General features: G+C 47.0%; 1 protein-coding gene across 1 annotated transcript in view; it reads right to left on the reverse strand.

The window, feature by feature from the left end:
* LOC120019286 (solute carrier family 35 member F1-like) overlaps positions 1–17,641 on the reverse strand; it is an 84,170-nt gene that overhangs the window by 13,716 nt on the left and 52,813 nt on the right. Inside the window, exons 5-6 of the mRNA XM_038962593.1 lie at positions 15,332–15,384; positions 11,691–11,845 (exon numbers count right to left, since the gene is read on the reverse strand). Coding sequence (XP_038818521.1) covers positions 11,691–11,845; positions 15,332–15,384 — 208 coding nt within the window. The remainder of the gene's footprint in view (positions 1–11,690; positions 11,846–15,331; positions 15,385–17,641) is intronic.

The following is a 17,641-nucleotide window of genomic DNA, read 5'->3' on the forward strand; positions in this document are numbered from 1 at the left end:
TGCCCCTCTGTCCTGAGCTACCTCTCTGTCCTGAGCTACCTCTCTGTCCTGAGCTACCTCTCTGTCCTGAGCTACCTCTCTGTCCTGAACTACCTCTCTGTCCTGAGCTATCTTCTCTATCTAGGGGGGACCTTTATGAAGGTTCCTAGACCAGGGTCGGGGGCGAGGGTCGCCACTCAAAGGACGCTAAGGAGGGGGACAAAGACAATGGTGGAGTGGTGTCCTCGTCCACCGCCGGAGCCGCCACCGCGGACAGATGCCCACCCAGACCCTCCCCTTGAGTTTTAGGGGTGCGTCCGGAGTCCGCACCTCAGGAGGGGGGGTACTGTCACGTCCTGACCATAGTTCTTGTGTGTTTTGCTTGTTTAGTGTTGGTCAGGACGTGAGCTGGGTGGGCATTCTATGTTGTGTGTACAGCCTGTACATTCTTGTGTGTCAGGATACGTGTTCGTTGGTTTATGTTTATTCGTGTTTCTCACTTTGCTTGTGGTGAAGCATTTGGTTTAGAGTAGCGTCGTGTTTTCACCCGTGTGGGGAATTAAATTTGAACGCTACTCTGAACCCTCTGTCTCCTGCGTTTGACTCCTTGCATCCACGACACCCCGGGTATTACAAGCCTATAGAAATGTTGTGCAACATGAGCTCATGGGCTCTCATGAAGTGTTTGATCAGATTTTCGAATACATTTGCATTGATATCAAAGTAATTACAGGGACAATGGAATGCTGAGTACCAGGCAGTTAGCAAGTTTGATAGGCTACTAATGACCAGCAGCAGCATCAGAGTATAGAGAAGCCTAATTACTGTGACTAAACGGTCATGTAGAATTTGACTGCCTTTATGACTCTTGACCGCCGATGTGGCGGTAATACGGTCACCGCAACAGCCCTAGTCAAGACTTTTATTAACATGTGGAGTAACAGGCACAGAGACAGTGCTTTTGCAGGGAAGGAGAATATATGAGAGGAGAAAGCCATAACTGGAAACTGAGAGGAATACATTCTACTTAGCATGGTGACATCTCCACATACTCTAATTGACATGAACCTACTGGAGACACGGCTACAGCCCTGCATACCGTGATAGAAACTCAGAAGCGAGTGGAAAAGGAGAAAGACTTTCACCACCACTGTTCATCATCTAATGTAGTAAAATCTTCGGGGAGAATTCAAATATAGCTGTTTTCATTTAAGCAGATGGTGTGTTATTGTTGGTTGCCCTTTGCCTGTACCTTTCCCTTGTTGCTCTGTTCTGGGATTATGATTTGTGATTTGCATGAGAGTTTAGAGATTAGATTCCCATCAGGCCATGGTCTCCTCCTACAGTGGTCACAGCAGGTAGAGATAGCATTACATTACATCAGCCACAGCTCATTTGAATGCATCCCAGCTTCGTTATACTGAATGAGGACATGAGACATTTAGAGAATATGAATCAAATATGACTGTCTGAGGATAGAGGTAGAGGACCTTGCTTTTCTGCTCTTGCTGCTCACAGCACAGTTAAACCAAACCATTAGCACTGCATGCTAAGTATTAGGACATCTTCATGATTGACGATTTCCACCCAAGGACAAACATGTATTTTTGAAAAATAATTCCGGATACCACCATCATTTCAACATTGGACAGCATGCTCACCTGAGAATTGTACTGTACCATAAAGCACATATTGTGAACCGCTGACACAAGCATTCCATCACGCCGATGTGTTCATTCCTCATAGTCTGGTTAGAGGCAAAGATTACAGTTGTGGTCAAAGTGGTCAGTGGGCTGAGACAGAGTCCAAAGCCAAATCAATAAATGCTGCCTCAACAACTTCCCTATTCCCTCATCTTTCCCTGCAGTCGATTTACAGTATAGCACTAATAAACCAACCTTTACATACAATATTGTTGTTGCTAATTTCTGGAGAGAAGGATAGGGCATATTCATTCAAACTGGCTAAGCTAAATGCTGGAAATGTTTTAGCCAAAATACCAGTGTCTATCTATCACAGCCAAGGCATTGTCAGATCTTAATTCAGAATATTCCATCAATACTGAAACAAATTAGAGACCTTTGCATTCTCCACTACCCTCCTGATGCTCTACAGTATAATGCTATTAATATTAATTCATCCTCCACTGTCAATAATAGCACACAATTCCCTGCATCTCCCCTTAGGAGTTCAAAAGCAATTAGTTCTGGCGAGGAACATGGATGCTTGTGTTGTTCCTAGGCAATTTGATTTGAACAAGATTTAATGTTTACTTTACGTTGACTGTAGGTGCAATAAGGGCATCAGACGACTAACAAAATGAGAAAATAAAGAAATAAAGAAACTGAATCATTCAAAGATGAATCATAGCAATCAGACACAGTAGCATGGTCCTATAGTAGAAACTCCAAAGGACAGATATGTCTCAGGTGTTGAATGGAATGCTTTCTTCTCTGCCAAGACTGGCAATTTGAGTAATAGCTCTTGCCTTCAAAGCAGCACAGATGCTGTAGAAATGCATCCAGAGGCCATGACAATATTGAGTTCACTTCTCTCTTACTTCCCACACTGACTGCCTGCAATGGCCTCAAATGGATTACAGGTGTAGAGTAAGTCATTCATATTCCACACAGTGGGTAGGGGAACATGCATTATAGAGAGGGATCAGCAGAGGACTGATTGGGGTGGTCTGCAGTAGACGTGGCTATTTGTCAATGCAAGACCACCTTGAGGAAGCTTACAGGGACAGGGAGGGAGAGAGAGATAGAGAGAAGTGGGAGCGAGAGAGAGAAACAAAAGAGGGAGAGATTTTGTAAAAATATTGTTTATCTGTTCTCTTGCTCTGCATGGATCCACAAAGGTAAAGAACAAGTGGCCTGTGTACTGCGTGTACTTATCCCCTCTCCATGTACTGCGTGTACTTATCCCCTCTCCATTGCACTGGCTGCTGCTGGCCCAACATAACAAATGAGACAAGGTAGAGAAGGTCTAATATTATTAGGAAATGTAAATTTCACGGAGAGACCGCAATGGATACTTCCTGAATTCTGCTACCGCTCGTAGCATTTGTAATAATCTCTCTAGCCTTTCTGAGCACGGAACAATGAAGTTGTTTTCCCCCAAACAAGGACAAGAATATAATGAATTATTCTCATGGTCGGTAATACCCCAGAGAATCTGGCATGTGGGCGAGCTAATACAAATGAACTGACAACAGAATAGACTAGAGGTTTATGCTCCAGTTGTACAATTAAAATGATTGGAGTGAATGATTTAGTGATGTATACCACAAAACGTTCCATTGAGTGTTCTAATGTTATCCTCTTGGATTTGTGACCTACACTAGACTGTACAACAATACCGGAAAATACCAGTTTTATTACAATTTCCCAATAAATTGCTAAAACAAAAAAGCCTCTCTCTGCCCTGTGATTTTATTGTGCCTGTATTACAATACTGCAAGGTCGACTCACTCTTGTCTTACCACCTCCAGACTGCTGATGCAAGGATCAGTTATTATCAGAAGCTACCCTGCTCGTACTCAAGTGAGTGGGCCACCTTATCAACAGACAGCATCTCTGGACTGTGAATGGGGCGAAGTGATTGTGGTGAGGAAACGATGCCCCTTAGTGACAGCTCCAGGGCCTGATTACAACAGTCAGAGAGATGGAAGGAACAGCCTTGAGCTGATGGGAGTGTGGTAGCTACTAGCTAGACCCTTCGCTCCACTTCACGCTCTCCAATCACAGGGCAGGTTGGAGACAGTGACACAGACCTCAGGACTTAATGGCATTTCTGGGCTGAAGGAGGCTGTCGCACACTTTGTACTGTATTTATTAAGGGGCCTGCCAACCCAAGAAGCACGGTTCAAATAAAACAAGTGGTGGGTCTTCATTGATAAAGAGAAAGCACTCTATTCAGAGTGGTATCGGACTCACTTCCAGGTTACATACAGTACTTACATGTACAGTACCAGTCAAAAGTTTGGACACCTACTCATTCAAGGGTTTCTTTTTTACTATGTTTTAGTATTTTTACTATTCGCTGGCAGAGAGAAACATTGTATAAACTCTCTGAGAAGACCTGACAAATATTGTACAGACATTCAACCTTTTTCTGACCCAACAACCGAAAACATTCTTACAGAGCTTTGTTTCTCAAGGCAAGTAAAGGTTCTATCACCAAGGTATATAATCACAAACAAGAAACAATAATTTTACTGTTTTCTACATTGTAGAAAAATAGTGAAAACATCAAAACCATGAAATAACACATGGAATCATGTAGTAAATAAAAAAGTGTTTAACAAATCAAGATGTATTTCATATTTTATATTCTTCAAAGTAGCCACCCTTTGTCTTGATGACAGCTTTGCACACTCTTGGCATTCTCTCAACCAGCTTCACCTGGAATGCTTTACCAACAGTTTTGAAGGAGTTCCCACATATACTGAGCACTTGTTGGCTGCTTTTCCTTCACTCTGCGGTCCAACTCATCCCAAACCATCTCAATTGGGTTGAGGTCAGGTGATTGTGGGGGCCAGATCATCTAATGCAGCACTCCATCACTCTCCTTCTTGGTCAAATAGCCCTTACACAGCCTGGAGGTGTGTTGGGTCATTTTCCTGTTGAAAAACAAATGATAGTCCCACTAAGCGCAAACCAGATGGGATGGTGTATCGCTGCAGAATGCTGTGGTAGCCATGCTGGTTAAGTGTGCCTTGAATTCTAAATAACTCACAGACAGTGTCAGCAGTAAAGCACCCCCACACCATCACACCTCCTCCATGCTCACGGTGGGAACCACACATGCGGAGATCATCCGTTCACCTACTCTGCGTCTCACAAAGACACGGCGGATGGAACAAAAAATCTCAAATTTGGACTCATCAGACCAAAGGATAGATTTCCACCAGTCTAATGTCTATTGCTCATGTTTCTTGACTTGAGCAAGTCTCATCTTCTTATTGGTGTCCTTTAGTAGTGGTTTCTTTGCAGCAATTCGACCAGGAAGGCCTGATTCACACAGTCTCCTCTGAACAGTTGATGTTGTCTGTTACTTTAACTCTGTGAATCATTTATTTGGGCTGCAATTTCTGAGGCTGGTAACTCTAATGAACTTATCCTCTGCAGCAGAGGTAAATCTGGGTCTTCCTTTCCTGTGGCGGTCCTCATGAGAGCCAGTTTCATCATAGCGCTTCATGGTTTTTGCGACTGCACTTGAAGAAACTTACAAAGTTCTTAATTTTCCTCATTGACTGACCTTCATGTCTTAAAGTAAAGACTTACTGTCATTTCTATTTGCTTATTTGAGCTGTTCTTGACTTAATATGGACTTGTTCTTTTACCAAATAGGGGTGGTATACAGAAGATAGCCCTATCTTGTCACAACACCACTGATTAAGAAAGAATTCCACAAATGTACTTTTAACAAGGCACACCTGTTAATTGAAATGCATTCCAGATGACTACCTCATGAAGCTGGTTGAGAGAATGCCAACAGTGTGCAAAGCTGTTAACAAGGCAAAGGGTGGCTACTTTGAAGAATCTCAAATATAAAACATATTTTGATTTGCTTAAGACTTTTTTGGTTACTACATGGTTTTGATGTCTTCACTATTATTCTACAATGTAGAAAATAGTGAAAAATAAAGCAAAACCCTGGAATGAGTAGGTGTGTCCAAACTTTTGACTGGTACTGTATATACGTACAGTTGTCACGACTTCGACCGAGGCAGGCTCTCCTTCCCGTTCGGGTGGCGGTCGTCGTCACCGGCCTATTAGCTGCCACTGATCCTTTTCTCCCCCTCCCTATGTGTTTATTGGGTTCACCTGTTTTGTATTAGGGTTAATTAGTTGGGCTTATTAGTCAGCCGGCCCGCACGTTTCTTTGTGCGGGATTGTTTGTTTGTAAGTAGTGGTGTTGGTTTTGTGCTACGTGTTTTCTGGACTGTGTTCGTTTCCCCCGTGTCTGGGGTTGGTTAAGTAGTACACCCAGTGTGTTAGTAGGGTGGCCTAGTTTGTCCGTGTTCATTAAAGAACATTTTGTATTGGCACCTGCTGTTTCCTGCGCTTTGACTTCACATTCCGACACCCAGGCCTTACAGAATCCCGCACCCAAATGGAGTCAGCAGGAGCAGCGGCCAACCCTCTCCCATCGATGGAGGAACGGGTGCTCCATCATACCACTGTTCTCCACCGTATTGGATCATCGATGGATTCGATGATGGAGCGAATGGACTGATGGGAGAGGAGTGGTTTCCTCTCTCCACCTTCGGCTCCTCCAGCCCAGGACTCTCCATCCCTCGGCTCCAGCGCTCTCCGTCTGACACTCCCGAGGGATTATGATGGATCGGCGGCGGGGTGCCAGGGGTTCCTACTCCAACTGGAACTGTACCTTGCCACCGTAAGACCCACTCCCTCGGGAGCGGAGAGGGTGAGTGTCCTCGTCTCCTGCCTCACGGGTCGTGCTCTGGAGTGGGCCAACGCAGTCTGGAATGGCCCAGACTCGGCGAAGGAGCATTACCCAGAGTTCACCCGCCGTTTTCGGGCCGTATTTGACCATCCTCCAGAGGGCCGAGCGGCGGGAGAACGACTGTTCCACCTTAGGCAGGAGAAGAGGAGCGCCCAGGATTACGCGCTGGAGTTCCGGACCCTGGCTGCAGGATCTGGGTGGAACGACAGGGCCCTTATTGACCACTACCGGTGTAGTCTCCGGGAGGACGTCCGCAGGGAGCTAGCATGTCGGGACACCGCTCTTTCCCTGGATGAGCTGATTGACATGTCCATCCGTCTGGACAATCTGCTGGCAGCCCGCGGGCGTTCTGAGAGGGTCCTGTACGTTCCACCACCCAGCCCCTCCGCTCCTATTCCGATGGAGTTGGGAGGGGCTGGGCCGAGGGATACCGGAGGAGGAGGCTCTCCCTGCACCAGCTGTGGTCGGAGAGGACACACGGCCGATCGGTGCTGGGGGGGTCCGTCTGGGAGTCGAGATGGCAGGCGGAACGCTTCTCGATCACCCCAGGTGAGTCAGCACCAAACTCACCCAGAACCCCCTGTTAGTCACATGTTTGTCTTGATTTTTTTCCTGAAATGTTTTCCCTCTTCCCAGCATAGGGCGCTAGTCGATTCAGGCGCAGCTGGGAACTTTATGGATCGCGGACTCGCTCTTAGGTTAAGGGTTCCGCTTGTGCAGATAGATTCTCCCTTTCCCGTGCACTCCCTAGATAGCCGGCCATTAGGGTCAGGGGTGGTCAGGGAGACCACGGTCCCCCTGGACATGGTGACGCAGGGGAATCATAAGGAGCGTATCAGCTTTGATATTATTGATTCGCCTGCGTTTCCAGTGGTGCTAGGGATTCCCTGGCTGGCCCGGCACAATCCTAAAATTTCGTGGAGACAGGGGGTTCTCCAAGGGTGGTCAAAGGAGTGTTCTGGAAGGTGTTTGGGAGTTTCCATCGGTGCCACGTCGGTGGAAAGTCCAGACCAGGGTTCCACGGTGTGCATTCCCCCCGAGTATGCCGATTTGGCAATCGCTTTCAGTAAAAAGAAAGCGACTAAATTACCACCTCATCGACCGGGAAGGGATTGTGCGATAGATCTCCAGGTAGACGCTGCGCTTCCCAAGAGTCACGTGTACCCATTGTCCCAAGAGGAGACGGTGGCTATGGAGACATATGTCACTGAGTCTCTGGGACAGGGGTACATTAGGTCCTCCATCTCACCCGCCTCCTCGAGTTTCTTTTTTGTGAAGAAAAAGGAGGGAGGTTTGCGTCCGTGTATTGATTATAGAGGTCTAAATGCCATCACCGTAGGGTTTAGTTACCCACTACCTCTCATTGCTACGGCAATGGAATCATTTCACGGAGCGCAGTTCTTCACAAAATTGGATCTCAGGAGCGCGTATAGTCTGGTGCGTATTCGGAAAGGAGACGAGTGGAAAACCGCATTTAGTACCACATCGGGCCATGAGTACTGCGTCATGCCGTATGGGTTAAAGAATGCTCCAGCCGTTTTCCAATCCTTTGTAGACGATATTCTCAGGGACCTGCACGGGCAGGGAGTGGTTGTTTATATCGATGACATTCTGATCTACTCAGCCACTCACGCCGCGCATGTGTCTCTGGTGCGCAAGGTGCTTGGTAGACTGCTGGAGCATGACCTATATGTCAAGGCTGAGAAGTGTGTGTTCTCCAAACGAGCCTTCTCTTTTCTGGGTTATCGCATTTCCACCTTGGGCGTGGTGGTAGGGAGTGACCGCATTAAGGCCGTGCGTAATTGGCCGACTCCGACCACGGTAAAAGAGGTGCAGCGGTTTTGGGGTTTTGCCAACTACTACCGGAGGTTTATCCGGGGTTTTGGCCAGGTAGCAGCTCCCATTACCTCACTGCTGAAGGGGGGTCCGGTGTGGTTGCAGTGGTCAGCAAAAGCGGACGGAGCTTTCAACAGGTTGAAGGCGCTGTTCACGGATGCGCCCGTGTTGGCGCATCCGGATCCCTCTCTAGCATTCATAGTGGAGGTGGACGCATCCGAGGCTGGGGTATGTGCCGTGCTATCACAGCGCTCTGGTACGCCACCAAAACTCCACCCCTGTGCTTTCTTCTCGAAGAAACTCAGTTCAGCGGAGCGTAACTATGATGTGGGGGACCGGGAGTTGTTAGCAGTGGTCAGTGCCCTGAAGGTGTGGAGACACTGGCTTGAGGGGGCTAAGCACCCTTTTCTCATCTGGACCGACCACCAGAATCTGGAGTATATTCGGGCAGCTAGGAGACTGAACCCACGTCAAGCAAGGTGGGCTATGTTCTTTACCCGATTTCAGTTTACGTTAATGTATAGACCGGGCTCTCAGAACGTAAAGGCGGATGCACTGTCCCGTTTTTACGACTCGGACGATCGGCCCACTGAACCCACTCCCATCCTTCCCGCCTCAAGGCTGATAGCACCAGTGGTGTGGGAAGTGGACTCGGACATCGAGCGGGCGTTACGGGCGGAACCCGCTCCTCCTCAGTGTCCGGTGGGGCGGAAGTACGTGCCGCTTGGTGTTCGGGACAAATTGATTCGGTGGGCTCACGTTCTACCCTCCTCGGGTCACCCTGGGGTGAAGAGGACAGTGGGGAGCCTTCGGGGGAGGTATTGGTGGCCTACCTTGGCGAGAGACGTTAGGGTTTATGTTTCCTCCTGTTCGGTATGCGCCCAGAGTAAGGCTCCTAGGCACCTTCCTAGAGGGAAGTTACAACCCCTCCCCGTTCCACAACGGCCTTGGTCGCACCTGTCCGTAGATTTTCTGACCGATCTTCCCCCGTCTCAGGGGAACACTACGGTACTGGTGATTGTGGATCGGTTCTCGAAGTCCTGTCGTCTCCTCGCGTTGCCCGGTATTCCTAAAGCCCTACAGACTGCGGAGGCATTATTCACCCACGTCTTCCGGCACTACGGGGTGCCGGAGGACATCGTTTCTGATCGGGGCCCCCAATTCACGTCCCGAGTATGGAGGGCGTTCATGGAGCGTTTGGGGGTCTCGGTCAGCCTGACCTCCGGGTATCACCCTGAGAGTAATGGGCAAGTGGAGAGAGTGAACCAGGAGGTGGGTAGGTTTCTGCGGTCGTATTGCCAGGACCGGCCAGGGGAGTGGGCGAGATACATTCCCTGGGCCGAAATGGCCCAGAACTCACTACGCCACTCCTCTACTAACGTGTCCCCCTTTCAGTGTGTATTGGGGTACCAGCCGGTCCTGGCACCATGGCATCCGAGCCAGACCGAGGCTCCTGCGGTGGAGGAATGGGTGCAGCGTTCCAAGGAGACATGGAGGGCCGTCCAGGAATCTCTCCAACAAGCCAGTGGACGGCAGAAGAGGAGCGCTGACCGCCACCGCAGTGAGGCCCCCGTGTTTGTACCGGGGGACAGGGTCTGGCTCTCGACCCGAAACCTGCCCCTCCGCTTGCCCTGCCGGAAGCTGGGTCTGCAGTGTGTAGGGCCCTTCAAAGTCCCGAGGAGAATAAACGAGGTGTGTTATCGATTACAACTCCCTTCCTATTATCGTATTAACCCCTCGTTTCATGTGTCTCTCCTCAGGCCGGTGGTAGCTGGTCCCCTGCAGCACGGTGAGGTGCCGGAGGTCCCTCCTCCCCCTCTGGACATCGAGGGGTCCCCGGCGTACACGATACGGGCCATTCTGGACTCGAGACGCCGGGTGAGGGGCCTGCAGTACCTCGTGGACTGGGAGGGGTACGGTCCGGAGGAGAGGTGCTGGGTACCGGTGGGGGACATTTTGGATCCGTCGATGCTGAGGGATTTCCATCGCCTCCATCCGGATCGCCCTGCACCTCGTCCTCCGGGTCGACCTCGAGGCCGGTGTCGGCGCGCTGCGGGAGCCGCGCGTCAGAGGGGGGGTACTGTCACGACTTCGACCGAGGCAGGCTCTCCTTCCCGTTCGGGTGGCGTTCGGCGGTCGTCGTCACCGGCCTATTAGCTGCCACTGATCCTTTTCTCCCCCTCCCTATGTGTTTATTGGGTTCACCTGTTTTGTATTAGGGTTAATTAGTTGGGCTTATTAGTCAGCCGGCCCGCACGTTTCTTTGTGCGGGATTGTTTTTTTGTAAGTAGTGGTGTTGGTTTTGTGCTACGTGTTTTCTGGACTGTGTTCGTTTCCCCCGTGTCTGGGGTTGGTTAAGTAGTACACCCAGTGTGTTAGTAGGGTGGCCTAGTTTGTCCGTGTTCATTAAAGAACATTTTGTATTGGCACCTGCTGTTTCCTGCGCTTTGACTTCACACTCCGACACCCAGGCCTTACAACAGTAGTATACACAATAAAGTGCAATCTGCCAGACATTGTTGACTGCAATCTGCCAGACATTGTTGATTGGCCATGATTGACTTTGAAAAAGCTGCATTTTAAAGGTAACATAAAGAGAGGGATAACTAAGAAATACAAGTAAAATATTAGCCATGTCCCAAGCCACTTTTAGAGTTAACACAGCAAAGGATTGCTGGGGTGGAAGAGAGAGTGCAGAGACAGGTTTACACGGCATAAAGCCACCCATTTTAATCTCGCTTTCTTTCTCTCTCACTTTTGCAGTGGGCGGTAATCTGCACTACATGAGTCAGAGCTGGGAAAGCGATTAGAGGGCTTTATTTATTTGTAAGGCACGACTAATGGGCAGTGTTTGGTGGTCTAGCTGCTTTAAGGGTAATGATGGCCATCAGCCCACCCGGGACGGAGGAAGATGAAGGCCCACATTGTAGCCCAACCACCCTGGCACGCTGCCCTCACTGACTCTCATCGCCCTCCTTTTCATCTTCCCAAACGACAAGGCTTCGATGCCCTGCAGAAATACACGCTGGTCCTCTCTGATTTACTGAATAGCAAAGGCAAACCAAAAATGTTCCCAAACAATTGGTGTAAAACCAAAGAAAATATGTGGAATAAGATTGTTTCAGATGATAGCGGTACACACAGCAGAACACAATCCCTCAAAATCTGAATAATTATGATAGATGAAAGACTTTGAGGGTGAAAGATAAAAACAAATCATTTATATTTGTTCTACCACACAATTAAAAGAGAGAAGGCTTACTTAACATTCTCTCACACTAAACTGCGCTTGATCTAAATTTCATCTTATCAGAGCTGCAGCAGTAAGAGAAGAAAATCTGTACAGGAGAATGGATGCTGGAGGCTTGTGGAAAGTGTGTGTGTGTGTGTGTAGCACTCACCTTGTACTGGAACAGTAAGAGACCACAGAACAGGCTGTAGAGGTCAGCGGTCAGCAGAGAGAGGTTGACCGACGCGGCACTGCTCCTTTTGATGACCACGGGCATGAAGCTGTACAGGCCAAACATGCAGGCACTGAAGCCGATGTAGAGCAACCCTGGGGAAGGACACACACACACACACAGACACACAGAACATGATGAGTGACAGATCCGCAGGGACAGAGACTGGACTATAATAATTAACTGCACAGTGCTCTCTAGAATACCAACTAGCCAGCTAGATATCATTCACCTGTCTGTCTATCAAGGGTTTGCATAGATGCGTTTTCTCCTTGTGGTCATGCAAGAACAGAAAGGCCTTCATGACAGAGTAGAGAGGGGCTCATCTTCCCCATTCGTCAACACATTTCCATATTACACGTGCAGTGATTTGTCCAATTATCTAACATTTTGTTGGATCCTGTGACATTTTTCCTGCATACCAAACAGATGAATCTCTCGTGGGCAGATTCAGCTTGTAGACCGAAGAATCTGTTGTGATTGAATGGGATGCGCGAGATAACGAGCAGCATTAGTTCAGTTTTGGGGGTTTTCGTCGCTGGTTATTTGAACGTATCAGGATTGGGCGAAGGCGGTGTTTAAACTGCTTCGCCTTCGCCTCTTTGTGCGTGTGCCAACAAAGGTCAGATGGGGGGGGCTTTGGCGCGAGGGTGGAGACTTTGTTTTTGCCGGAACTCCCCTTTCCTAACACGTATAGACCCAGATGTTAATCACGCAAGATTTTACTGCTGTTTTAACCAAGATTACCAACTGATATAAATGGGAAAGTAATCATGTCAGCATTTCCTAATTTACCAATCTTTCACCAAAAAACAGTTAATTTGTCATTTTTGGGGGGGGGGGGGGAGAATACCGTTAAATATATATATGTCAGGTCACTGTGAAGGTCAATAACAGTGAAAAGACAGACATTGAGGAAGAAGCGGGAATCTGAGACAGAAGATGTTGACACAATGACCGAGATATCAGAGAGAAGGTGGTCATATAGCGACGAGAGACATTCTGATAATCTTTTGTCCTGCAGAAACACGGTAATGGATTTAGTGTTGAAATAAAATGACTCATCTAGTTTCAGGTTTGACTTTTTGAAATGCATTTATGAAAGACAACTTTTACTGGCTCAGATGAAAAGACAACACAGACAGGCAACGGTAATTTGTGTCAAAACTAAACGTAAATAGCATTTATCTGTCAGATTCTGCTCTCAGGCCTTTGCAGCTGTTATGAATGCTGCAAAGGCCATTTCCGACAAGCTCATTCCACTAAAAGAAATCAGGATTCCATTCAATCGCTTTTCATTTTTATAGTCATTACGTATCAGGAGTTTTGTCCTCAGCAGAGACAACACAAATATCCACTTGTTTATCTGTAGAGAGAAGGTACTGAAGGACAGCTGACTACTGATCAGGTGGGAATAGGATACATTTAAACACTGAAGAGTTCTAGTCCTAATCTGCATGCTCTGGTTTAGTGCATGAATTCATGACATGCCCAAGCTACTGCATGTAACAGGATGAGACTGTTTTGACCAAAACAAAGGTCTCCATTGAAGACCAGGAAGTCTCACTGTATTCAGCATTATTTGTATTCCGATCCACTCAAGATGTATGCCATTTTCTGTAAGGCCAAGCACAGAGACTTCCTAACCCTTTTTCTCCAGGCGCTGTTGGTAGTTGGTGGAATAGCTGAACAGAAGGCCTCATGAGTTATTCAAATGCCTTGTTTACTTTGTCTGGCAGCATACCAGAGAGCAATATGGCCGACACCTGCTTTTCTTAACTATGTTGAAGTGTATCTCTGGGCTAAGTTTTAATGGTGTAGTAGTATGAGACTCTGCTTTTAGAAGCACATCTAAATCCCATGAATATTCAAATCCCTGTTATTAGGAAAGATGAGCTACTGTATTTGTATGAGAATTCATGACTACCACCCGAAGAGAATCTAAAATAAACAATTTTATTTCACGGCAGTGTATGGGCCTTTGTTTTCATCTTTCTTATGATCAATATCTGGTTATTAAGAGTAGGGAAAAAACACACAACTGTGGTAAGCTTGAGGAGGTAAGAAACAACAATTGATCCCACCAAGTATTTGGAAGGCGCTCACAATCCTACATTTTACATGACCGAGTCCTCATTATTTTTCTAGGGCAAAGCAATCTTGGCTGAGGAGATCTTTCCTTCTGGCGCCCGCTATGTTGTCCGCCATGGCAGTGACAGATAATGGCGTGCCCCTCAAGCCACCGCTGACTGGCTAATGCCTGTGACAAGCCAGCATCTCCTGGGACGCTACCCAAACGCTGCTATTGGCACCACACATCCTCGCTCGCTCAATCAAAAGAAAGTGGGTAAATCCAAGTGGATTAAGGACCTAGTCACTTGCTTTGGCTTTGGAGAGCGGCGAATTGCACGTCACACATTGAGCTCCTGTATCAGTGTAAATTAAAATCGGGCATCTTCATGGGCTACTATATAACATGCTGTCTTGATAATTTATTGTATTTTAAATATTCAGTGGCCAGTTAATTGAAACTCAGTCAACATTAATGGGATACTATATACTGTACTGTAGCACCCTGTTTGGCTTGTTTGTTTAAAATGAAATATTAAGTGAACAGTCACTGTTATAAGCAAATAAAGTGCATCCATATATCAGTTAGTGGTGATGGGTTCTGACTTCTAAACTTGAAATATGAAATATCCTTGTTCATGGTACTGAGGGAGAGAGGGGAATGCAGAACATTTAAGTTCTGTCAGAACATGTTATTGTTAGACATCAGGCATCCTATGGAAAGGAGAAGGGACACAGTCTGGTTTCTACACCAGAAGCTAATGGTTATCTGTAGGAGGAATGTATAGGGTGGGGTCAATTAAGGTTGGATATGAGCCAGGGGCTTGGAATGTTACTCAGTAAGGGAAAGGCAATCATATGGTTGTGGTCACTGATAAGGGTGGAGAGCTGTGGATTAGTGACGAACGGGGCCCAAGGTCAGGTCACATTAAGGGAGATGGAACAGTTTTCTACCGACATAAAGATGCAATAAAGATGTAACGTTCAGAGAAGAGGAGGAGACTTCACCTAAAGTGGGGTATCTATACTTGTGCTGGTGGGAACATGTCTTTGTCTGTTCAGCTGTCTGACCCATTGGGTGAATAAACTTGGTTTGAGCTTTTCATAGTTGTCCATTAGTTTTTACTCTGTTATTTAGAACCTAACAGTGGACACCTTCATCTCCTACCAGTAACTCATGCGGCACAACAAAATGTTCGTAAAGGTTGACACCATCCCACTATACATTTTGACTATACAGCGGCGGCCCATCCATCTTAGCTCAGGGCCCCCCCCCCCTTCCCCCTACTTAATTTGCAGAGTGATCTTCCAGTGACACCCCTTACAGCCTAACTGATTGCGTGAGCAGGATCTGACACAGCGGGGGGGGGGCGCATCTCCTCTAGACAGGGCAATCAATTCCCACTCTGCAAATGTTTAATCATCCCTGTATCCCCCCCACCCCCCCACACGGGCTGCTAACCAACGCTGCAAGAGAGAGCAGCATCTAAATCCCAGTAACAGTAACTTACCTATCTGCCAGTCCCAGGGCACCCTTAACAGCTCCTTATGCTCCATGATGGCCCTGGAACAGAAAGAAAAACTATTCCCGTCAGCCAGAGGTAAGCTTTGTGAGATAGGGAATACAACAGAGTTACTGATGGAGGGAGGAAAGTAAGACAGGAGGATCATAAGCAAGTCTCTTGACAGAAAAGTTTTGACAGCTGAGCACCTGTGGTTCTGATGAGTCAGTGACAAATCAATCCTATCAGAGCGAGGCGGGGTTCAACCCTCTGACCCTACAGAATAGATCCTGGGAATTCTATTGGCGGAATCCTCTGACTCCAGAGGGGCACTAACAATAGAAACAACATGGTAGACCATTTTCCCTCCCTCCCTCCCCTCTGTTCCAGACAAGAGGAATGGAAAACAATCCACCCAGGTCTCGCTCTGTGACATCTCTGTGAAAAAGCGTAATTGACGAGGCGGTGCTGACGTGTTACCAAGGTTACGGTCTCGTCTGGTGCTCCCGTGTCTAAAATTAACATCAGCGAGAGACAGAAACAGAGACAGGTCCCCATGCTCCCACTGTCTTCCCCAGTAGAAATCATTTCATACATAACAAGTGGATAAATAAGTGGAGGGAAGACAGGCAATGTCTCATAACTAGTTTTTTTTAATTTATCATTCCTCTTTAAGCCTCAGAATGAGCTCATTAAAAAGTAGTAAAACTGAACAAAAATATAAACACAATCGGCAACAATTTCTAATATTATTATTGAGTTACAGTTTATATTAGGAAATCAGTGAATTTAAATACATTCATTAGGCCCTAATCTATGAATTCCACATAACTCGGAATACAGATATGCATCTGTTGGGAACAAATACCTTAAAAATGTAAGGGCGTGGATCAGAAAACAGGTCAGTATCTGGTGTGAACACCATTGCAGTGAGACACATCTCCTTCGCATAGAGTTGATCAGGCTTGTGGCCTGTGGAACGTTGTCCCACTCCCCTTCAATGGCTGTGCAAAATTGCTGGATATTGGCGGGAACTGGAATACACTGTGCTACATGTCAATCCAGAGCATCCCAAACATGCTCAATGGGTGACATGTCTGGTGAGTATGCAGGCCATGAAAGAACTGGGACATTTTCAGCTCCCAGGAATTGGGTACTGATCCCTGCAACACAGGGCTGTGAATTGTCATGCTGAAACATTAGGTGATGCGGCAGATAAATGGCACGACAATGGGCTTCTTGATCCCGTCACAGTTTCTCTGTGCATTCAAATTGCCATCGATAAAATGCAATTGTGTTTGTTCTCCGTAGCTTATGCCTGCCCATACCATAACCCCACCTCCACCATGGTGCACTCTGTTCACAACGTTGACATCAACAAACCCCTCGCCCACATGACACCTTACATGCTGTCTGCCATCTGCCTGGTACAGTTGAAACTTCTCCAGTGTGCCTGTTGCCATCGAAGCTGAGCATTTTCCCACTAAAGTTGGTTAGGAAGCCGAACTGTATAGTATTTATTAGGTCCCTACTCTTCCTGCGGTCCAAACATGAATAAAGTAATTACATAACAACAAAACAACAGCCTACATCAGAAATAGCATTATACATCATACAAGACACTATTGCATTATTACTCTAGTATTACAAATGTACAATATAACATTTACAATACTACAATGTGTGTGTGTGTAGAGTGTTTGTATTAGCGTGAGTGTGTGTGTGCGTATACGTGTGTGTTTTATCTGATTGTTTTGTTATCTGATTTTACTGCTCGCTTGAGTTACTTGATGTGGAAGAGAGTTCCGTGTAATCATGGCTCTATGTAGTACTGTTTGTTTCCCAGAGCCGGTTTTGGACTTAGGGGCTGTGAAGAGACCCCTGGTGGCATGTCTTGTGGGGTATGTATGGGTGTCTGAGCTGAGTGTTCGCTGTTTGAACAGACAGTTCAAGTGCTTTCAACACGTCAATACCTCCCACAAAGACAAGTAGTGATGCAGTCAATCTCTCCTCTAGTTTGAGCCAGGAGAGACTGATATGCATGTTACTGATATTAGCCCTCTGTGTACCTTTAAGGGCCTGGCTGCTCTGTTCTGGGCCAACTGTAATTTGCCTTCTTAGAAGCCATCATCTGATCTGGAGAGAGAGAAAGACTGAATACTATAGAGCCGGTGTAAATAGTGGCCATTTGATTACTTGTTCAGCAGTCTTATGGCTTGGGGGTAGACGCTGTTAAGGAGTCTTTTGGACCTAGACTAAGTGCTCCAGTGGTACCGTGCGGTAGCAGAGAGAACAGTCTATGACTTGGGTGACTGGAGT

Source organism: Salvelinus namaycush, chromosome 24 (genome assembly GCF_016432855.1).
Source record: "Salvelinus namaycush isolate Seneca chromosome 24, SaNama_1.0, whole genome shotgun sequence".
Classification (NCBI taxonomy): domain Eukaryota; kingdom Metazoa; phylum Chordata; class Actinopteri; order Salmoniformes; family Salmonidae; genus Salvelinus; species Salvelinus namaycush.